This window comes from Pelodiscus sinensis, chromosome 12 (genome assembly GCF_052426305.1).
Source record: "Pelodiscus sinensis isolate ZL-2025 chromosome 12, ASM5242630v1, whole genome shotgun sequence".
NCBI lineage: Eukaryota > Metazoa > Chordata > Testudines > Trionychidae > Pelodiscus > Pelodiscus sinensis.
In genome coordinates this window covers 45,356,815-45,379,070 of record NC_143063.1, presented here as the reverse complement: position 1 = coordinate 45,379,070, position 22,256 = coordinate 45,356,815, and the positions used below count along the sequence as shown (strand labels likewise).

General features: G+C 44.4%; 2 protein-coding genes across 6 annotated transcripts in view; both read left to right on the top strand.

Moving 5' to 3' along the window:
- The first annotated feature begins 3 nt into the window (after positions 1-3).
- Positions 4-6,860, top strand: COX4I1 (cytochrome c oxidase subunit 4I1). The gene is made up of 5 exons (XM_075939954.2): positions 4-143; positions 2,065-2,138; positions 3,393-3,557; positions 5,376-5,507; positions 6,584-6,860. The coding sequence occupies exons 2-5, from the start codon at positions 2,066-2,068 to the stop codon at positions 6,718-6,720; spliced, it is 507 nt and encodes a 168-aa protein (XP_075796069.1). The 5' UTR covers positions 4-143; position 2,065; the 3' UTR covers positions 6,721-6,860.
- A 3,396-nt stretch (positions 6,861-10,256) lies between these two features.
- The window catches only part of LOC102456181 (dual specificity protein phosphatase 22-A-like), a 60,441-nt gene continuing 48,441 nt past the window's right edge, over positions 10,257-22,256 (top strand). Inside the window, exons 1-2 of one of the 5 annotated variants that reach the window (XM_025178615.3) lie at positions 10,257-10,682; positions 10,829-10,895. Coding sequence is in view for 4 of the 5 variants with exons in the window: in XM_075939949.2 (XP_075796064.2) it covers positions 18,291-18,433 (143 nt within the window). In the remaining variant the exon portion in view is untranslated. Of the gene's footprint in view, positions 10,683-10,828; positions 10,896-18,178; positions 18,434-22,256 lie in introns of those variants that run through there. The other 4 variants (XM_075939950.2, XM_006137364.5, XM_075939949.2 and 1 more) reach the window with 4 other exon arrangements.

The window sequence follows — 22,256 nt, the reverse complement described above, 5'->3', positions numbered from 1 at the left end:
CCCCGCGGCGCTCGCTCTATTTCCTTCCCGCTCCTCCTCCGTCCCGGCGGGCTGTGCGCCAGAGCGTTTCCGCCTCCGCTCTTCTTCTCCTCCCGGCCGGGCCGCAGCGCAGAGGACGGTCGCTAGGTCGTTGGCAGCGGCGGGTAAGAGAGGCCCGGCTCGCCTCCGTGGGATGGGGGGGGGGTCGCTCCGCGAGGGGAGCTGTGGGGGGAGGGGGCGCTGTCCGGCTGGTGGGATGCTGGGGCCGTTATAGGCCCATGTATGCGGGGAGGGGGCTTTTCCCATCACCGCTGCCCCTCCCCCCTTCCCTGGTGTCCGTTGCCATGGCTACACCGCACGTGCCTTGCCCCGCTTTACGGCCCTCCGCGGGCGTCACTTTCCGGACTGGAGCCAGGTGACTCGCGGGGCCCGCCCTGGGGCCCGCCCTATTCGGCGTAGCCCTAAAGCAGGGGGTCAGCTGACCCGGCCAGGGGGTCAGCAGGGAGCCGGCCCAGCTTGCAGACGATGCCAAACTGCTCCAGCCAGCTCAGTCCAGCGCGGGCTGTGGCAGGGTCTCCCCAAACTGGATGACTCGGCCACAACATGGCAGGTGGATTTTCATGTGGGTCGATGTGAAGTCAGGCCCATTTGGGAAAACGGGTGGGGACGAATTTAGCTGTGACCGCTCCAGAGAGAGATCTTGGAGGCCTTCTCTGAAGACATCTGCTCCCTGTTCAGCAGCATTCAAAAAGCAAACAATGTTAGGACTCAGTAAGGAAGCGATAGCGATGATCCTTATTGCCTCTATATAAACCCATGCTACGCCCACATCTTGAATACTCTGTGTTGATGTGATACCTCTTTTGATACAAGGCAATCTTGGCATTGGGAAAAGTTTAGAAAAGGGGCAACAAAAATTAATAGGGCTATGGAACGGCTGCCGTATGAGGAGAGATTACTAAGATTGGGACTTTTCATCTTGGAAAAGACAGTAGGGGGATATGATGGAGGTCTATAAAATCATGACTAGAGAAGGCGAGTAACACAAGAACTAAGGGTTTCCAAATGAAATTATAGGTAGCAGGTTTAAAACAAACAAAAGGAAGTATTTCTTCATGCAACACAGAGTCATCCTGTGGAACTCCTCGCCAGAGGATGCTGTGAAGACCAGGATTTTAACAGGGTTCAAAAAAGAACTAGATAAATTAATAGAGAATAGGTCCATAAATGGCTATTAGCTAGGATAGCAGGAGTGGTGTCCCTAGCCTTTGTTTGTCAAGGAATGGGTGACAGGAGATGGACTGCTTGATGACTGCCTGTTCTGTTCATTCCCTCTGGGACATTTGGCATTGGCCACTGTTGGCAGACAGGATACTGTGCTAGATGGACATCTTACACAGTATGACTGGTCTTATATTGTTCTTCTTGATTTGTCAAGATGTCTTCATGATGATCTCAAAATGTTGGAAGAAAACATATATTTACTTACAGAATTGAAACCCCCACCCCCCCAACAGCAGCATTTCAGTACTCTGAAAAACTTCTGTAAACAAGGCTGCAACTAATTGATCTAATTTTGTTACTTAAGATGAGGAATGAAAAGTAGAGGGAAAATAAACCTATTTTTAAAAATTATTTTGGCTTTAGTAACTTAGTGGCCTTAGCAACATGGGACAATATCAAAATATATATATATATATATATATATATATATATATTCATCTTCAAAATGACCATTGCATTCAATCAATGCCTGTACTCCTTGTAAGGACTCCCTGCACAAAGGGCTAAGGTGTATTTCACAACTCTTGAAATAATATTCAAATCATTAAGTGCATCCAATAGTGCATCTGAAATCTGTTTCCATATGATCCCCCTTCTGCCCGTGAACCTGGATTTGTTGAAAGGGCATGAAGAGGGAATTTAGGCAATGATGTGACTTCACAGGAGAAGAAGCTAAGAGGGGAAAAAAACACATCAGTTTTCAAGTGCATTATAGTCTAGTAGATGGAGAATAGCATTCTTCCTATTGTATCTATAAATTTGAAATGTTAACTGGTAATTTTCTGTCTTTTCTCCCCCTAGAATGTTGGCTTCTAGGGCATTTAACCTAATTGGCAAGCGTGCCATTTCCACCTCCATCTGCATGAGAGGACATGGTAGGTAACTTGTTTAATTTTAGGTATGACAGCGGAGGTAATGTAACATTTTATATGCTCTTCTTAAATCTCCCAGCTTTAAACTTTATAAAAATCAGGTTTTATAAAACCTAATTTAATCACTAGTATAAATAGCAAAGACTGGGAATTCCTTGTGTTTGGAAATACTTCACAAGAGACGACAACATTGCAAGTAAAGAATCTTTAATCCTTCCTCATATTTTTATGGGTTGAGAAATATGAAATGTCTCTAAAAACCTCTTAACCCTGTCTTTGCTATCTCAGTAATTTCTGAGAGCCAAATGTGGTTTGCTGGTAGCACACTGTTGTTCAGGATTATTATTATCATCATTATTTTTGGCAGTTTGGTATGCTAAGGATATTTGACCCAGCACAAGCTGGGTATTTTGAACTTAGGTGTGTTTGCACAGGATGGGATATTATGCACATATTGAACAGCGACTGTGAAAACAAGGCAGAAAAAACAGAGTCAAAGAGCAGTGCCAAAATCTCATATTTTGGGCTTATCTACACTTAGAAGAGTAAAGCAGTAGAGCTGTACCCGAATTCTTCTGTCAACCTACTGCTGTCTAAATAGAGACTTATGTCAGCTTAACAAAGCTATCAGGGATGTAGCATTTCATAACCCTGACTGATATAAAATGACATAATTTGCCAATGTAGATGGAGGCTTTACGTCTAGTGGCAAGAAAGTATAGTTGGTAGTCTGGACCATCACCACTAGATGGCATCACAGAACTACAATAGCCCTAAGGGTTTTGGATTAATAGAACCTAGACATGGTAATTGGATGAAATTGTTTAGGAAAATACAACTTGAGGGCTTTCTAAATAGTTAAAGGAATGTTGTCAACTTAAAATAGAGTACATTTTGGGAGGGGAAAAAATAGTTGAAATTACTTTCAGTTATTACAAGTTCCTCTGAGACCTTTTGCTAATTTTTATAGTCTGAAAATGTTTCCTCATGGGTATCTTTAAAAAAAAAAAGTCTGTCCTTTGATGCTGCAATACGCATAACATGAATAAATGGGATAAAGAATAACTTTAAATATTATAATAATTTTAGGTGTTTCTTATAACACTAGTTTAAAAAAAAATCAGACAGAAGCATTCCTCTTCCCTCCCTCCTTTAAAACTTCTTGGCATTTTTTTGCAACCTTAAGTTGAAAGAGATATTCCTGGTATTTTTGGCTTCTGTACATAAGTACATTTGATTCTCTTTTACATCAAACAGGTATTGCGAAAGTGGAAGACTTCAGTCTTCCGAATTACGTAGATCGTCGTACCATTCCCCTGCCTGAAGTGGAATATGTAAAGAATCTCTCTGCTGAGCAGAAAGCCCTGAAAGAAAAGGAAAAGGCGTCATGGAGTGCCCTCTCCATTGATGAGAAGGTTGGATGTAGGTATTCGGGCATCATAAGTGACTCATAACAATACTTGGGAGGTGCACCACCTTCCTGTGCTCCCACCCAAATTTGTATTGCTAAATAGGTTGCCCCCACATAACCTCTTCCCTGACAGCCACTGGCATGGAAAAATAAGACAATCCTGCTACCAAGGAGGATGTAATCTGGTCTGCTGTGTGTTCAGTGCATGCAGTATTGATCGACATCTCACAAGAAACATATGAACAGAGAAGGAAACCTCCAACTCTCTCTAGTTGTAAGCTCTTATCCTGCAAATGGATCTGTGTGGGTGGAAACACTTTGATCAGTTTGGAGCCCCCTGAAGTTATTGGAACTCCACTGTATGCAAAAGCCCCCTGTGTGTATTAGGGATGTTAAATTGCGGGTAATCAGCTAATCGAGTAACTATTTGAGCTGTAATGAGCAAACGTAGGCTGCGTGGTATACTCAAGGACATCAAGCTTTGCACAGTGACCTGCTGCTCACTCTGCCTTTCTGAGAAACCCCTTGCTCTTTTTAGAGCTTTAGAAGCTCCTGCTTCCCCTTCTACTTTACCCATTTTTGCAGCTACCATCTCTCTATATAAAATCCTTTAGGTGGAGGTGTGCTGCTAAGCAGTCAAAGGCACCGCTTGAGTTACTGGCTGAAGGAGAGAGAAGCTGGTAAAATCCAGGTTTCACAATCGGTGGAGAACGTTAACATTTTCCCCTGCTTATGGAATAAGACAAGCTCAGTTAAATGATATTTGTTTTTCTGTGTTGGGGAAATCCTGGACATAGTGACTTGTTTTTGCTTGTTGCTAACAGGTGATATTAATTAGAAAAGGTACTACACAACAGAAATACATGCATACTTTTAGTTGGTGATTAATAAAATATTAAATCTTAATATGATTGATTCAAGCACATATTTAGATGTAGAGACATTTAGAGTTGCAGGTGTAAGTGTATCTTCATACCAGTGTGTTGTGTCTAGTGAGGGCTCCCAACAGCTTGGGAGCCATATACAGTATGTGCTGTCATATCCTTTTTGTCAATATAATGAGTCTTATGTTACTTCAGCATTATCTGGTGTAATGTATTTCTTTTTGAAGCTTCTCTACATATGCAATAAACACTTCAAATTATATTTTTATAATGCCTTAAACACACTTTAGCAGAGTAGAAATAGCCTTTTAAAAAACTTCAAACTTTCGCCCCCAGATTAGCACCAAGGCTGTTGATATTAAGAGAACCATGCAGGATGTCAGGAGATTTGGGTTTTAATATGGCTTCTATCAGCTGCTGAGCTACTTTGGGCCAGATCAGATAATAGCTCTAGTGCCTTGGTTTTCCCATTTACAAAATGAGTCTAAAAATAGTGTCTTAACTCAGAGGTGCGAAGCTTAATGTTTATAGCGCACCTTGAGAACTGTGTATGCAAGATGGTGTAAACTTAAAAGTTGTTATAACATCTTTACAATTTAGAATTGGCTCTACAAATTAATGTCATTTCTCTCTATTCCCCGCCCCCTCCAGCATACACGCACAAGGATTTCAGCCACTTCTGTGTCAAGCTGAGTGGTCCATACGAACAGGGGGAATTAAAATAGATATAGCAAAGATGGGTTTCGCTGTCTCTAAAATTGTTGGGAAAATAGGTAATTTAAAAAAAATTCAAAAACGTAATGGACAACAAATGTCCTGTCATTTCTCAAGATGTATGCTCAGTCTCAGGAGCCATGTGCTAGTTGTTAAAACTCAACCGAGCAGTCTTTTTTGTGTAGCTCACAGATAATGCAGTCTTAAAGATTGATGCTTTCTCCTTTTCAGTGTATCACATCAAATTCAATGAGACCTTTGCTGAAATGAATAGGGGATCACGTGAGTGGAAGACTGTTGTTGGTGGTATTCTCTTCTTCATTGGCTTCACTGGCCTTATTGTCATTTGGCAGAGAATGTATGGTAAGTAAACCATATGTAAGGGTGATCTTAATTTCAGTTTACAAAAAAAAATCCTAACATTTTGCTTAGAACCCCAAATCTTGCATGCTAGTGTGTTACTGTGTGAAGATTGAGGAAATGCTGAATCCTTAGGTCATGCCAGTTTCTGCAAGGTTCTTTCCTATCAGTTTTAATCAGATAAATAATTTGACATCTAGGAATCTTAATCAGATTTGTATGTAGAAACCATATTCCTGTACCAATGATCACATAGCTTTCCCTTCTTCCTCCAAAACACAGTCCCAACACTGGAATCATCTCCCCCTTTCTGAGAATCTGGCTTTATTTACAGTGAAACTATGAACCATAACAGACTCCAGCCTAAGCTTTCTCATCATATTTGGCTGTTCTTAGGGTTCCTCTCACCTTCAGGACTGTCTGGCTCGGGCCCTTTCTCTGAAAGATAGCCACTCTGACCTCTATCATAGAGTGCAGTTAAATGAGCCACCTGCAACAGAGAGTTGGCAGGACTCCTAGGGTCTACACTGCAGGGCTTAACTCGAAATAAGCTATGTAAATTGAGCTACATCAATTGCGTATCTTATTTCAAAACAGGGAGTGTCTACACAGCACTTATTTCAAAAAAGAGTATTCTTCCTCCGACTTCTCTTATTCCTAGTACAATGAAGGTTACAGGAGTCAGAGTAAGAAGTCTTCCAGCTTGACAGTATTTTGACACTATTTCGAAATAACTCTGCTGTGTAGACACGGACTTAAGTTATTTCAGAATAGTGCTAGTTATTTTGAAATAGTGTTGCAGTGTACATGTACTCCTATTGTCTCCCTGCTGCACTGGTATCTGCTAATGAGTTACAGAAGAAGGCTGCCCCTCCTTACAGCATCCTCACCAATCAGTAACAGGATATTTAGAATCTATACACTGAAAACTAAATAGCTGCCATGGGATCTATTCCCTGGGCAGGTATCTTTAATGTGCATTTTCAGCTTTGAGTTAAGTGGATTTTTCATGAGATCATGTAAATGGTGTTGAACATCCTTATATCATACTTAAATCCCAACTGAATTTTGAATTGCAGTTTATGGTCCTATTCCTCACACCTTCTCTGAGGAATGGATTGCTATGCAGACCAAGAGAATGCTGGACATGAGAATTAACCCAATCGAGGGTTTCTCAGCCAAATGGGACTACGACAAGAACGAATGGAAGAAGTAAAATCACTCCTGGGATCACTGGACCACTGTCCTCTTGAATTTTAAATGATTCCATTACCTACATGTGACCTCATTGCTTATGTACTGGAACAAACTCTCCATTTAAATATAAATGCTAATAAATGTCTGGTTTACTTGAAAGATTCTTGTATTGATTTTAAATGTTTTCAGTTGTGTAGGCCCTAATGAACATAGATTTTTGCCCCTTAGCAAACTAAGTACTACTGTATTGTCTTGTTTTGATAGCACAGCGGGTTCAGTAAAAGGGAATGTAATGCCCATGTTTCCACTTACTTTCAGTTGAGATGGTCTGCCTTTATAAGAACAACACTCAATTTAAAAATGGAATGGAGCTTTTTTTCAAATGCATGGTCCCTCACACTTATAATATTGAAGTAGTGAAGTTTCATGGTGTTCTTTACCAATGCTTTTATCTGAGCCATTGGTCCTGGAAATCCCTCTAAGTGGTGATTTATCTTTTATTAGCTCTTCACATTTTCTTTAGACTGTTACATTTCTTCTTAAGTGCAGAAGTAGCAGAATCTAAAGTGTTTGTACAGCCAGAAGTCAGTATGTCTACATAAAAATCTGAACCGCATTCAGTACAAGCAGATCACAGCTTCCAGGAAAGCTACCATGGACTATCTTCATCCCTGAGATAGATAGCATTTCAGTATGCAAAACACAGTAGCTTGACAGATTTGAATCCAACTCACCCCCCCTTTTGGGGGGGGGGGGAGGAAGGGGTAAGGAAAGTTGGCTGAGAACTCTCTCTAGCTTCTGACCTCCATTTCCAGTCTGACCCATGTCTGTTTCATGCCCAGATGTAATTTTTGGAGAGTAGGAAAGGTTTTATAATGGATAGGATGCTTCTCACTTTGTGTGGCCTCCAACTGATTTTTCTGCAGATCAGCAGCCCAAAAAAAGGTTTCCTGCCTCTGGTTTATAAGAAGCAGGGCTTAGGAGAGGTCACTAGGGCTAAGTCTACACTGCATAGTTATTCCAAAATAGCTTATTCTGAAATAGCACGTCTACACTGCAGGGAAGCCTCAACATTAATTCAAGGCAGGCTTCCCTAATGTAGATGTGCTATCTTGATTTAGAGCCCCAGGAGGAATAATTTAGAATGGCCTTTGTGAGGGGCTATTTCGAAATAGCAGAAGTGGAGTGTCTACACACGCTTTATTTTGGAATAGGCATTGTTGTTCGTACAGTGAGGTTTATGGAAGTTGGAATAAGCTGTCTTATTTCAAAATTATTTTGGAATAACAGCTGTTATTCAAAAATAACTTTGCTGTGTAGATGCACCCTATCATATTTCTGTTTGGGCCTGGACTATTTTCTTTAAATGCAAATTTAACAAAACAGAGAAATATACACACTTTAATATTTACAACTGGGCTCCCTTTAGTACCGGATGAGAGGCTATGTAGACTTCCTCATCTCTGGCAGAACATTAGGAGCATTGAAGTGTTCAGAAATGAGCAATACCTTAGCCAATAGGAATGGTCTATTTACCTGAAATCCTCTTGTATTTACATAAAGTGGATCTGAATGCATTCTACCATCACACCTTTTCTCATGCAGCGCTTGCATAATGGGTGAAGTAATAGAAGATAAGACTATGCTTCTAGCTGAGCAGGGAGGAAATGTGTAGATTCCGTGGGGACTGGTACCAAACAATCCTAAGGTAGTTAATCAGCATCCCTTAACACATCACGTGTGATCAGCACTAATGGCATTGTGAGGTGGGCCGCCTTTGGGGTTACGTTCTATATTTTGGACTGTAGTGGAGAGAGCTAATGGGCCTAGGTCACAGTATTCCTGTAGACCAGTCACTAGGTCCAATGTTTAAAAGTGGCCTCTCAGCTTGTGAAGTTATTTTTGGGTACCATGTTTAAGAGATTTTTTTTCCCCTTCCCCCTCCACCTCTACCTTTCCCGTTGAACAGGAGCAACAACTCTGAAACCAGTTTGTGTAAGTCTAAAGCTGGACGCCCAGTGACCCAAAATCAGAGGGCTTGGTGTTTACTTCCTCTATTGCATCCCTTTTCCCCCTCTTGGTCTCCTCTTTCCTAAGCTGAAAAGTCCCAGTCTTAAAACATCTCCCCTCCACTGTGCAAAGGAGAAAAAAAGAAGGCAAATTCCTGATTGAATTTCTCTGTAAAATCAGAAGCAACTTCACCTGTGATATATACATGCTTATGAGCTTACAGAGAGCTTTTCAGGTCTGGGAAATACAAGGTGGAACAGATTAGCTAGCAGCAAACATTTCAAGGGACCATTCAAGGTGCGGTGAGCAGTTAACACTCTCCAATCATGGGGAGGGGCTATTAGTTATAATAACTTAGGGAGAGGGTTAATTCTCTAGTTATAACCTAAATTGTTGTAATACAGCATCAATCTTTAGTCCATGATTTTAGTGTCTAGCAAACAGGTGCAACTAGCGAGGGGTGATATGGGGGCCCACTGGCCAAGTGACACGCCCCCAGCTGAAGCAAGGGCCAGGACACTTGCTCACCATGCTGGCCCTGCCTCACCCTTCCCTGCCCCTGGCCCTTGCTCCACCCCTACCTCACCGTGTCCCCCAATCTCCTGAGCACTGTGGCTTGGGGGACTAGTAGGTGTGGGGTCTGTTGCTGGCACTGGGAGTGGGGAGGGGTCCAATCTTCCTGCACTTAGCAGCAGGGGCAGTGGAACCGAACGGCCTCAGCTCACTCTTCTCTCCGACCACATTGCTCTGTTTCCTGCTGGTGAGCGTGGCGTGGTTCCACCCTTCCCCTGAGCAACATGAGCAGAGCAAGTGGGGGCTGTATTGCCCTGCTGCCAGTGAGTGTGGGACCTCTGCTGCAGCACCAGGGCTCCTACTGCAGTGCCAGGCCCCTCCTTGCTAACCCCTGGGCCACTCAGAGACTCTAGCCCCATTGGCTGCTGTCTGGCCCTTTGCCCCTCCTGCACATAGCTTTTTTGAGTACGTATGCACCTCCGTGCCCCTCTGGGTTACCCCTGCTAGAAAAGTTGCAAATTTAAGCTCACAGGCTCATCTTTTGAAGCAGAAAGGTTTCCTTTAAGGATGGGGACAGAGGTCAGGTATGGTGATGGCTTTTTGGAAAGCATTCGCCCGCAGAGGATGTGGTGGTTTTGTCTTTGACTGTTTTCCTGCGGAGGCTGATGCGAGAGCACCCGCCACTGTGTGTGAGAGGCATGTGTAGGAGCCCGGGATCTTGAAAGTTGTATTGATTGTTGTAACAGTGAGGATAGGTTTGACCATAGCAGACGTGAGAACAGAATCTGGCCTGACAAAGACAGAGAAATGACTTGGTTTTGTAGGGCTGATATTCCAGACAGGACCTTACAGAATATGGCCCACCAGGTGAACTCAGCTGTGCCAGGAAACACTGGGGAGAGCAGGGAACAAATGCCTGGAGCAGACGGTGGAGGGAAATGAATGGGGGAAGGGAGGGTCGCTTACACTCTGTCAGGTGGAAGGGACAGAATGCAGCAGCTGTGGGGACAATAGCCAAGTGCCTGCGGGTAAAGTCCTGCTGAATGCACTGGAAAACCGCATGCACGTAGGGATTGCTTGCTGTGGCTTTGCCCTGCACTAGTGTCTCACTTAAATATTTAAATCATCTTCCTATGCTATAGTTCTGCACCACCCCAGAGCTTGGGAGCACTTTTGCAGCAGCTGCTGCAGTGAGATTCAGCACCGACCTGGCAAAGGACAGGGAAAGGGCATAGGGGGAGTTGCAGGGAGAGGAGTGAATGACTAACTCCAAAAGCTTCCTCTCAGCCGGTGTGTATGCACAGTCCCCAAAGGGGCAGGGGATCCGGAAGAGAAACCTGAGTCGCACATCCTGGGCACCTTCCTTCATCCAACTCCGCCCTGTACCGGTTGCAATACTCAGTGCTCCCTCCTTCCACTGAGAAGCGGAGACCTAGGCAGAACTGCTGCAGCTGGCAGGTGAGCTGAATTTGCTAGAGCTCTGCAAACTCCTGCCCTTATGCATGCCTCCCGCTCTCTCTGCAGGCAGCTGCATGCAGCTTTGGGTTGCTCGTTTAGAGGAGGCTGGTCTCTTGGTCCTGATTTTTTTTTTTTTTTTTTGGCAGAGTCCTTGTTACTAAGAGGGAGCCTTTGCCTTGAGAAAGAGCTGTCATGGGGACTGGAATGAGCAAGGTACACGCACCTCAACACTGCAGCTAGTACATTTGAGTCAATAATGCTGATAAATTGGAGAACCTTTTACTCTGATCTAGCTCAGGAATCCTGCGCTGACCAGTAGGAAAGAGGAGATGCCTGCATGTGATCTAATATATCTTTCCCTTCTGTGATTCTTACAGCTTAGAAGCTTGTTGTAGTTTTCCCTGGGAAAAGGACAGAGATTTTAAAGACGATCATTGTTAAAACAAACAACAATCCCTGGCAAGTCTCAGAGGGGTAGCCATGTTAGTCTGTATCTGAAAAAACAACTAGGAGTCCTGTGGCACCGTAGAGAGATTGATTTCGGCATAAGCTTTCGTGGGTTAAACCCACTTCATCAGATGAATTGGAGTGGAAGTTACAGAGGAAGGGGTATATATACTGTGTTAATGAAGCTAATCAAGACAAGGTGGAGGTGGCTCATTCACAGCATTAGGTGTGGAGATGCGAAAATCCAGAGAGGGGAAATTGCCTTTGTAATGCTCTAACCAGTAAAGATCCTTATTCAATCCTAAATTGATTGTATTTAATTTGATCTTAACTGGTTAACGCACCTCAGAGGCAATTTTCCCCTTTCTGGATATTCACATTTCCACACCAGGGCTACGTCTAGACTGGCATGATTTTCCGGAAATGCTTTTAACGGAAAAGTTTTCTGTTAAAAGCATTTTTGGAAAAGAGCATCTAGATTGGCATGGAAGCTTTTCCGCAAAAGCACTATTGCACAAAAGGGCCAGTGTAGACAGCTGAGATTTGCTTTGCGCAAAAAAGCCCCGATCGCCATTTTCGCGATTGGGGCTTTTTTGTGCAAAACAAATCTCAGCTGTCTACACTGGTCCTTTTGCGCAAAAGGGACTTTTGTCCGAACGGGAGCAGCATAGTATTTCTGCAAAAAGCACTGATTTCTTACTGTAGGAAGTCAGTGCTTTTGTGGAAATTCAAGCGGCCAGTGTAGACAGCTGGCAAGTTTTTCTGGAAAAGTGGCTGATTTTCCGGAAAAACTGGCCAGTCTAGATACAGCCCAAATGCTGTGAATGAGTCACTTCCACACTGACTTATTAAGCTTCATTAACACAATAATAACCCTTGGGTTACTTAAACTTAGATAGTAAGCCCCTGGAGGTAAGGACTATCTTTGCACTCTATATTTGGACAGTACCTTGCAGAATGGAGTCCTGATCAATTGCTGGAGTGTCTAAGTGTTCCCAACAAATACTTTCTTGGATGGGAAACAATTAGGGAAATTACCCTGGGTCTGGAAATTAATTTTTTGTTCCTGGGGTAATAAGAACATCACACCATTAGCATCGCTAGGCCAGCAGTCACCAAGCCAGTCATCCTATCACATCCTAATTCACTACAGTGTACAGGTGGGAGGGAGGGTGTATTTTCCCTACTTTTTACCAATTAAAATTTTTTTTGGTTATGTTGCTATCCCTTGGACATGATTCACTGGGAGAGAAAGAAGATTTTGATAGGGTGTTTGTTACTCAGCTGTCATTCTCATGCAGGCAGTGAAAGGATGGATTACAGTCCATGTCCCTAAATAACCAGGAGAGGCATGACTTATCTAGTTTAAAATTAGATCCTGGCACTAAAACAGAGACACCGGACCAGCACAGACTCTTGCCATGGTATCCTCATGCTGCTGCTTCGTGGTGGAATAAATATCACAAACAAGATGGCTGACTTCCCTGCAGGAAAGACTAGGAAGTTTTATGAGAACTTCTCCATAGACAGCCTGGATCTCGGAATTGTCCCTCTGGCACACTACGGGTACGTCTACACAGCAGCATTATTTTGGAATAACCAACGTTATTCTGAAATAACATAGTGTGCGTCTACACTACAAGCCTTTATTTCGAAAGGCCGGAGGACTTCTTACTCTGACTCATGGTAATCCTCATTTCACGAGGAGTAAGGGAAGTCGGCAGAAGAGTGTTCTTCCTTCGGCTTCTTGCTGTGTAGACAGTGCTAAAAGCCGAATTAAGCTATTTCAACTTAATATATTCAATTGACATAGCTGAAGTTGCTTAGAGTAATTTGACTTTAGCCCTGTTGTGTAGATGTACCCTATGGCCCTGGTTGTGCAATAAGAGATTTATAGGGGGGCCCCTTTCAACATTCCTTTTTCAACTCAGTTCCTTTTTCCTTTTTTTCTTTCTTTTTTTTCTCCCCCCCTCTCCTATTTATTTCGAGTTTTCATATCCCGTACTCATACTCTGGTCATCTGTAGAAGTGGGCTGTGCCCACGAAAGCTCATGATGCCATCTACATCAGTGGTCCCCAACCTTTTGGGGCTGCCAGGTGCCCGGGGGCAGGGCAGCGTATGCGCCATGCACCCGGGGGCAGGGCTGCCCATGCGCCACGTGCCTGGAGCTGGCACTGTGCATGTGCCGCGAGCCCGGGACAGGGGCCGCCCATGCACCACACACCCGGGGCCGGCACCGTGCATGTGCTGCGCTCCCGGGGGCAGGGCCGCCCATGCGCCACGTGCCTGGAGCCGGCACTGTGCATGTGCCATGCGCCCGGGGCAGGACCGGCCTAGATCATTCGGCGGGCGCACATAAATGCCCTGGCGGGCACCATGGCACCCACAGGCATCGTGTTAGGGACCACTGATCTACATGTTTTGTTAATCTATAAAGTGCTACCAGACCATTTGTTGTGAGATCGCAGCCTCTCTACAGGACAGAAAACAAGTTACTGAGTTGGCTGTGTGGAATGGTTATTTACTAAAGCTTTCCTTTTAGCATCCACACATGAGAGATCAGGAGTTTTTAGTGGTCATTTGTAGAAGCTGAGAGAGTAGATTTAAATAATTTAAGCAGCTTTATGGCATGTAAATATTTATAGGCTGGGGAGACAGTATAGAGGGTTTGACTACATTTTTCTGATTAAAAACAATGAGGAGTCCTGTGGCGCCTTAGAAGCTAATAATTATATTGGGGCATGAGCTTTCATGGGTAAAACCCACTTCATCAGATGAGTTGGTGTGGAATCCAGGGTATATCCCCTACTCATTGAGCCTCTAGCTATCATCCTTGGAAAATCATGGGAGACAGGAGAGATTCCAGAAGACTGGAAAAGGGCAAATATAGTGCCCATTTATAAAAAGGGAAATAAGAACAACCTAGGAAACTACAGACCAGTTAATTTAACTTCTGTGCCAGGGAAGATAATGGAGCAAGTAATTAAGGAAATCATCTGTAAACACTTGGAAGGTGGCAAGGTGCTAGGGAACAGCCAGCATGGATTTGTAAAGAACAAATCATGTCAAACCAATCTGATTGCTTTCTTTGATAGGATAACGCGTCTTGTGGATAAGGGAGAAGTGGTGGATGTGGTATACCTAGACTTTAGTAAGGCGTTTGATACAGTCTCGCATGATATTCTTATCTATAAACTAGGCAAATACAACTTAGATGGGGCTACTATAAGGTGGGTGCATAGGATAACCGTACTCAGAGAGTAGTTATTAATGGTTCACAATCCTGCTGGAAAGGTATAACAAGTGGGGTTCCGCAGGGGTCTGTTTTGGGACCGGCTCGGTTCAATATCTTCATTAATGATTTAGATATTGGTATAGAAAGTACGCTTATTAAGTGTGCAGATGATACGAAGCTGGGAGGGATTGCGACTAATCTGGAGGATAGGGTCATAATTCAAAATGATCTGGACAAATTGGAGAAATGGTCTGAGGTAAACAGAATGAAGTTTAATAAAGACAAATGCAAAGTGCTCCACTTAGGAAGGAACAATCCGTTTCATACATACAGAATGGGAAGCGACTGTCTAGGAAGGAGTATGGCAGAAAGGGATCTAGGGGTTATAGTGGACCACAAGCTGAATGAGTCAGCAGAGTGATGCTGTTGCAAAGAAAGCAAACATGATTCTGGGATGCATTAACAGGTGTGTTGTGAGCAAGACACAAGAAGTCATTTTTCCGCTCTACTCTGCGCTTGTTAGGCTTCATTTGGAGTATTGTGTCCAGTTCTGGGCACCGCATTTCAAGAAAGATATGGAGAAATTGGAGAGGGTCCAGAGAAGGGCAACAAGAATGATTAACGGTCTAGAGAACATGAGCTATGAAGGAAAGTTGAAAGAATTGGGTTTGTTTAGTTTAGAAAAGAGAAGATTGAGGGGGGACATGATAGCCGTTTTCAGGTATCTAAAAGGGTGTCATAAGGAGGAGGGAGAAAACTTGTTCATCTTGGCCTCTGAGGATAGAAGAAGAAGCAGTGGGCTTAAAATGCAGCAAGGGAGGTTTAGGTTGGATATTAGGGAAAAATTCCTAACTGTCAGGGTGGTCAAACATTGGAATAAATTGCCCAGGGAGGTTGTGGAATCCCCATCACTGGAGATATTTACGAGTAGGTTAGATAAATGTCTATCAGGGATGGTCTAGACAGTATTTGGTCCTGCTATGGGGGCAGGGGACTGGACTCGATGACCTCTCGAGGTCCTTTCCAGTCCTAGTATTCTATATTCTATGATTTTATACATAATAGCAAAATTGTAGGACCAATGTTAATGAAGCTAATTAAGTCAGGCTAGATGTGTCTCTTTCACAGCATTTGATGTGCAAATGCAAATATCAAAGGTGGAGGAAATTGTCTTTGTAGCACATTATCTAGTTAATATTTTAATCAAGCCCAAGTTGATAGAGGACTTTTCTGCTAAGTTAACATTTGCATCACCCAAACTGCAAACTTCTGATTTAGCAGAAAACAAATTGAATGACCACAGCAGGTTTGTACATAGGTAGACTCCATTTCCACTAGAAGTGCTGGTATGACACTTTTATGCCAGCATAGAATGTCTTGTCATTGGGATGCCAGGAACCCCCCTGGACTAAAGCTGTTTTGAATCTGTCCCTGCTAAGGAATGTGATGACTACAACTGTGTTTCCTACCATGACCACTTGGGACTTCACTACAACTCAGATTCTCCTGCTCCAAAAGCAGAAGTAGCAGGCTCCTGCCATCTTAGTTAAAGGAGAATCCGCTTAGCTATTAGCAGTATGGGGCCTATGACACACAAGTTGCATTGTTCTGATTCCATTCAGTAGATGGCAGGGTACACATTCAGTGGTAGATAGTTCATTACAATACTTCCCACTAGAACTGGCAGAAAAAAAACAGGAAAAAAGTAAAAAAAAAAAAAAATTAAAAAATATTTTTTCAGCTAGCTCTTCATAATACTTATCTTCGAGGACTGGGAAAATACTAGCTTTTTATTTCCATAACTACAACCCTTCCTCCAGCCCCTCCTCCTCATACATGCTCATGGCTGTTTGCCCCTGTTTTCAGTGTGCATCAACACTGGGTCTAGTTTTCATGGAGTTTTAAAGGAGGAGTGACTAGAATCAAAGCAATAGCTTACAGAACAGTCTGGATGTCTGAGGAGAGAACCCAAACGTTCAGAAATCATGAGTCCAGCCCCCTTATTGTGACAATTGACTTAAAACCAATCTTTCTTCTATTTTTTCCCATCAATATACAGAATAAATTTTATTGCATGCCCCAAAGCATATGTGGATATGCACCCACCAGTAGAAACACATGCTGCCATCTGTGGGTGCTCTGATAATTAGTGGAATGGCATCTGAATCTCTCCTGGGTGGCTGCCCAAGCGCTCAATTTACAGGAAACACTGTTTAAGCCAGGAGGCTTATTTTAAAAAAATAATACACGAGAGCCCCTTTTCTTTTGCCTTCTGGCTTTTGAACCTTTAAGGTGCACTGCACTAGGTCCCTGCTTTTCTTTGCAGGCCCCAAAGGCATGTGTCCCTGTGGGTTAAGAGGAGAGCGCTCCCTCCTTATGGGGATCAGGATGCGCCTTTTTAAAAGGGAAGGCTGAGCTTCTTCTGCAATGGCAGGAGTCCAGCAACTGGGTCTTTATGAAAAGCCTTGGCATTTAAAAATTATATATGGGATATATACACCTATCTCAGAGCGCTGGAAGGGACCTTAAGAGGTCATCTAGTCCAGTCCCTGCCCTTATGGCAGGACCACGTACCATCCCTGATCGATTTGCCTCAGTTCCCTAAATGGCTCCCTGTGATGATGTGTTGGGGTTCCCCCGATGCTGCACCCCCATAACCACAAGAACAGACTTCACCAGCCAGTAGAATAGAGGGGGTTTATTGCTTCTTCAGGATACAGCACAGCCTAGACGTGATGTGTCTATAGGAGTCTGGGCCAGGATGCCTCAGACCCAGGGGCGGCCCGTGAGTATAGGCTGACTTGGCCATCGCCTCGGACGCCTCCTTCAACAGGGTGCACCATGATGACGTCATGCCATTGACGGCCATTCAGGCGGGGGTGCTGATCTTGCGTTCCACCTGGGGCGCCAGCTGCTGCAGCCTGCCTCAAGCTGCCCCTGTTTACATCCCTTGTGAATGGGGTCCCTAGGCTCCTGGATTCCAGCCCCTCCTTAGTCTGTCCCCTTCCTGGTTCCAGCCCAAGACTCTCCCCTCCCCGCATGCTCACGTCCTTTTCCATCCCTTCCCTTAATGGTAGAACCGGTTCGGTCACTGTCATGGGGGCCCTCAAGGTGCCCCCCGCTGGGCAGTGCTTACAAACAGAGGCCAGGAGGGGTCCTCCACAGCCCAAGCACAGCAACCAGCAAGGTCCTGCCACTACATCACACCCCCTCAAGCATTGCGCTCACAACCCTGGGCTTAACAGGCCAACGCTCAAACCACTAAGCTGTCCCTCCCTCCTCTCAGAGTTGGTAACACTGTGAGTCCCCGGCTCAAGACTGCTGCTTCCTTTGAGAGCCTGGATCGTGCTAGGCTTCAAAGCAGCCCCTCGCAAGGAGCTCAGGGAACGGTTTACCCAGGAGAGCAGGATCCTGAAGAGCCTTTTGGCTGTAAGGAGCCTGGCAGCAGACCGAGTGACCCACACGGCCTAAGGGAACTCATGGACCCAGTAAAGTGTATTATGACTTGAATTAAAAAGGAGCTTCCTGACCCCCGTAAGGAGGATCTCCTCTCCGCTTTGGGGCCAGGAGCAGAGCCGCAAAGACAGACCCGATTTGCTCAGAAGCACTGGCTGAAATACCCCCATTGGAAAGTATTACAATTTCCATCTCTTCCCAGCCCTGGCTGCATCCCCGGAGTCAGCACTGAAACCTGTGTGCAAGACCTCGTCGCCATAGAAACACAACACAAAGGCCCCGCGTCGCTTGGCACAGCCGTGGCGCCTCATCGTTTAAAGTCAAGCTGCGTCTGTTGAGAGGTCGCGGCGGGTGCTGCTTGTGTTTTGGTTGCCAGGCAACGTGGCGTGTGCTTGGGGCTTGGCGGCGGGTCCGGTGAGCTGGGTTGGCATTTGGGCCACATTCCCCAGCAGTGTCACTGGCTGGTCGCATGAGCTTTGGTGCCTCTTCTGGGGGTATCACAGTGAACATAAGAACAGCCATGCTGGGTCAGACCAACCTTCCTTCTAGCCCAGTATCCTGTCTTCCAACAGTAGCCAATGCCAGATGCCCCAGAGGGAGTGAACGCAACAGGTAATCATCACATGATCCCTCTCCTGTCACCCATTTCCAGCCTTTGACAAGCAGAGGGTAGGGACACACTAATAAGTATTGATGGACCTAGCCTCCATGAATCTATCTGGTTCTTTTCGGAACTCTGTTGAAGTCCTAGTCTTCACAACATCCTCTGGCGAGGAGTTCCACAGGTTGACTGTGTGTTGTGTGAAGAAAAACTTCCTTTGGTTTGTTTTAAATCTGCTGCCTATTAATTTCATTTGGCGACCTCTTATGTTATGGGAACAAGTAAATAACTTTTCCTTATTCACTTTCTCCATACTTGTCATGATTTTATGGACCTCTATCATATCTCCCCTTAGTCTCCTCTTTTCTAAGCTGAAAAGTCCCAGTCTTTTTAATCTCTCTTCATATGGCACCTGTTCCAAACCCCTAAACATGTTTGTTTCTCATTTCTGAACCTTTTCCAATACCAATATATCTTTTTTGAGATGAGGCAACCACATCTGTACGAAGTATTCAAGATGTGGGCGTACCATAGATTTATACTGAGGGATTAAGACAGTCTTTGTCTTTTTCTCTATTCTCTATCCCCTTTTTAATGATTCATAGCATACTGTGGCATGGTTCATGTACTGGATGTTAAGGGAGTGGACAGCCTAGGACATTGGTAACGGGACACAGGAACCTTTTCCTTCTGATGCAGCTTCTAGGGTGGTTGATGATTGAAAGACATGACTGTGGACCACCTGGGAAGCAGGGGATGAGCTGAGATTTTCGTCCACACCCTGCTGCTCAGGTGTTCTCATAACACCACCTGCTTAGCTGTTCCCTCCTCATTGGCAGCCTCCACAAAGAGTCCAAGGGCTGATTGGGTCGTGGAGACTGAACCCTCGGCTCATCGTTTGAATCTGACCCCCACCCCACCTGCACTGATTTGGTAGCGTGAGGTGAGCTGGTTCTGTGACAGCTCATAAGGTACCTGCTCTGGGATAAACAGACTGTTTGGCTCTAGGGCTGTTGATGAGCCCTGGGACCCATTCTGGTGATTGAAACACCCGTATTGCAAAGAAAGCAAACAACATTCTGGGATGTATTAGTAGGAGTGCTGTGAGCAAGACACGAGACACGATTTTTCTGCTCTACTCTGTGCTGATTAGGCTTCATCTGGAGCACTGTGTCCGGTTCTGGGAGCCACATTTGACACAAGAGGTGGGCAAATGGGAGAAAGCCCAGAGAAGAGCAACACAAATGTTTAAAAATCTAGAAAACATGACTTGTGAGGGATGATTGAAGAAGCTGGGTTTGTTTAGTCTGGAGAAGAGAAGGTAGAGGGGTCATGATACCAGTGTTCAAGTACATAAAAGATTGTTACAAGGAAGAAGGGATAAAAATTGTTCTCCTTAACCTCTGAGGATAAGACAAGAAGCAACGGGATTATTGGCCACTAGACAAAAATTCCCAACTGACAGGGTGGTTAAACACTGGAATATATTGCTCCAGGAGGTTGCGAAATCTCCATCATTGGAGATTTTTTAAGAGCAGATTAGACCAGTGGTTGTCAACCTTACCATACGACTGCACCCTTTTTAGGAGTCCGAGTTGTCTTGAATACCTGAAGTTTCACCTCACTTAAAAACTATTTGCTTTCACAGGAGTGTCACAGACCGATATTACTGAACAATTGCCTGCTTCTTAATTTTTACTATACAATTATAACATAAATCAATTGTGTGACGGTTCGGTCACAGAGATCCCCTTGAGGCTGTCACTTAATGTGCTGAAAATACCGCCGAGCCTACCTACCTGCCCTCTGGGGTGCCCCATTACCCTGTCCTGCTAAGTCAGCCCCTCTGGTCTCCTCGAGCCATGGCACAGAATTGGGGGTCCCAAATCACAGCAGAGCAACACAGACGCGGAGATCCACTCAGCCCTGGGAAGGCTCAGTCAAAGGAATTTGAGACAGTATCCAGGTGCATGGTCCCAATGGAACCAATAAGGTTACCAGGTGTCTGGTATTGACCAGATAGTCCAGTATTATCACCTCCTGTCCAGTAAAAAAAAATCAGAAAATACTATACACCTAAAATGTCCGTTATTTTCGGATTTTTTTTTCCCCTCCCAGGAGGCAAAAATACCAGACACCTGTCAACCCTACCACACTCAGCAACCGGGCCCAGCCCCTGGGCCCCTCCCGGACCCCCCTCTCAGCCCCCCAAGTCCCCCCTCCTCCCCACTTACCTGGTTCCACAGGGGAGCTTTCTTCCAGCACAGAGTAAGAAAACAAGATGGCCACCAGCAAAAAACCCCTCAAAAACCCAAAGGCCTTAAAGGGGCCATGCTGTTTTTTGTATTTTTTTTTTTTTTTTTTTGCTCAATAACTTTGGTCTCCCCCCCTTTTTTTCTCAACAGTTTTTTTTTTGGGGGGGGGGGGCAATGTTCGGTATTTTTGATTAAACCATCTGGCAACCCTAGGAACCATAACCCCAGATAAATCCATCTTACTCTGCATAAATTTTATACAGAGCAAGCTCATAAGGTTTTCATCCCCTTTATCAATGAAAGGGAGAGATGCACAGCTGTTATCCCTGATTTACACTGGGTTTATTGATAAACAAAAGTGATCATATTAAATATAAAAAAGTAGGATTTAAATGGTTGCAAGTGATAGCAGACGGATCAAAGTAAGTTATTAAGCAAAATAAAACAAAACACACCAGCTAAGCCTAATACATTAAGAGAACATGGTACCAATCATAATTTCTCACCTTAGTTCTTATTTCAGGTAAAGTCCTTCTCGGTCCAGAGACATTTTTTCTGATCTTAGTCCAGCAGTTCTCCTCCATCCCTGTTGTTTCAGTTCTTTTGTTTCCAGGTGTTTTCATGGATCTTCTCAGGGTGGGGAGACAGTCTCTAAAGCCAGATGAAGACAACCATCGTATACTTCCCTCATCTTATATAGAATTTCCCTAGGGCGGGAAGCCTTTGTTCAGTTCCTCCCACTCTTGGGTTATGTCTACACTACAAGGTTTTTGTGCAAAAATGGCTGTTTTTGTGCAAAAACCGGTGGAGCATTCACATCTCAAGTGTGTTTTTGCACACAAAAAATAAAATAAAAAAATACAGTAAATCGACAGGACAGAGGGCTTCCAGTAGAGTAATTCCTGTCCCCACGAGGAATAACTCCCTTTTGCACTAAAGCTCTTGCGCAAAAAGGGATGTGTGGATGCTCCGCAGGGGTTTCTAGCACAAAACACAGGTGCTCTGATGGCATTCTGTTAATGGCAATCAGAGCTTTCTTGCGCAAGAGCATCCATGCAGTGTGGACGCTCTCTTGCGCAAAAGCACATTGCTTTTGTGATGCGTTTTTGAGGTGTGGATGCACTTTTGCGCAAGAAGTCTCTTCCACAAAAAGCTTCTTGCGCAAAAACCCTGCAGTATAGACAAAGCCATGTGGAAAAGTACCAACTTCAAGATGGATTCTGGCATCAGGTGACATGGACACATGTCTTTGTAGCAGGTCTGCATGGAAGCAGTTCTCTCCCACCCAGTTATCTCTTGCTAAAGGGCTATTAGCTCTGTGTCTGGCTTTATTATCAGATACAGAATGATACATGTATCCAAAGAGAAAATACACATGCAGCAGATTATAACTTTTACAGTGATATGTTACATGAAGTATTTTGCACAAAGCATATTTGAGCCACGTCATATTCACATTCATAGGGTTATGAATATGGTCTCAGTCACAAGCCAGAACCTTTAGAAAAAGGCACCTCCTGCCCTCAGAATGACCTGATGTGACTCATTGTGCAGTGCTGCAACTGGGGTGCAGTGCTGC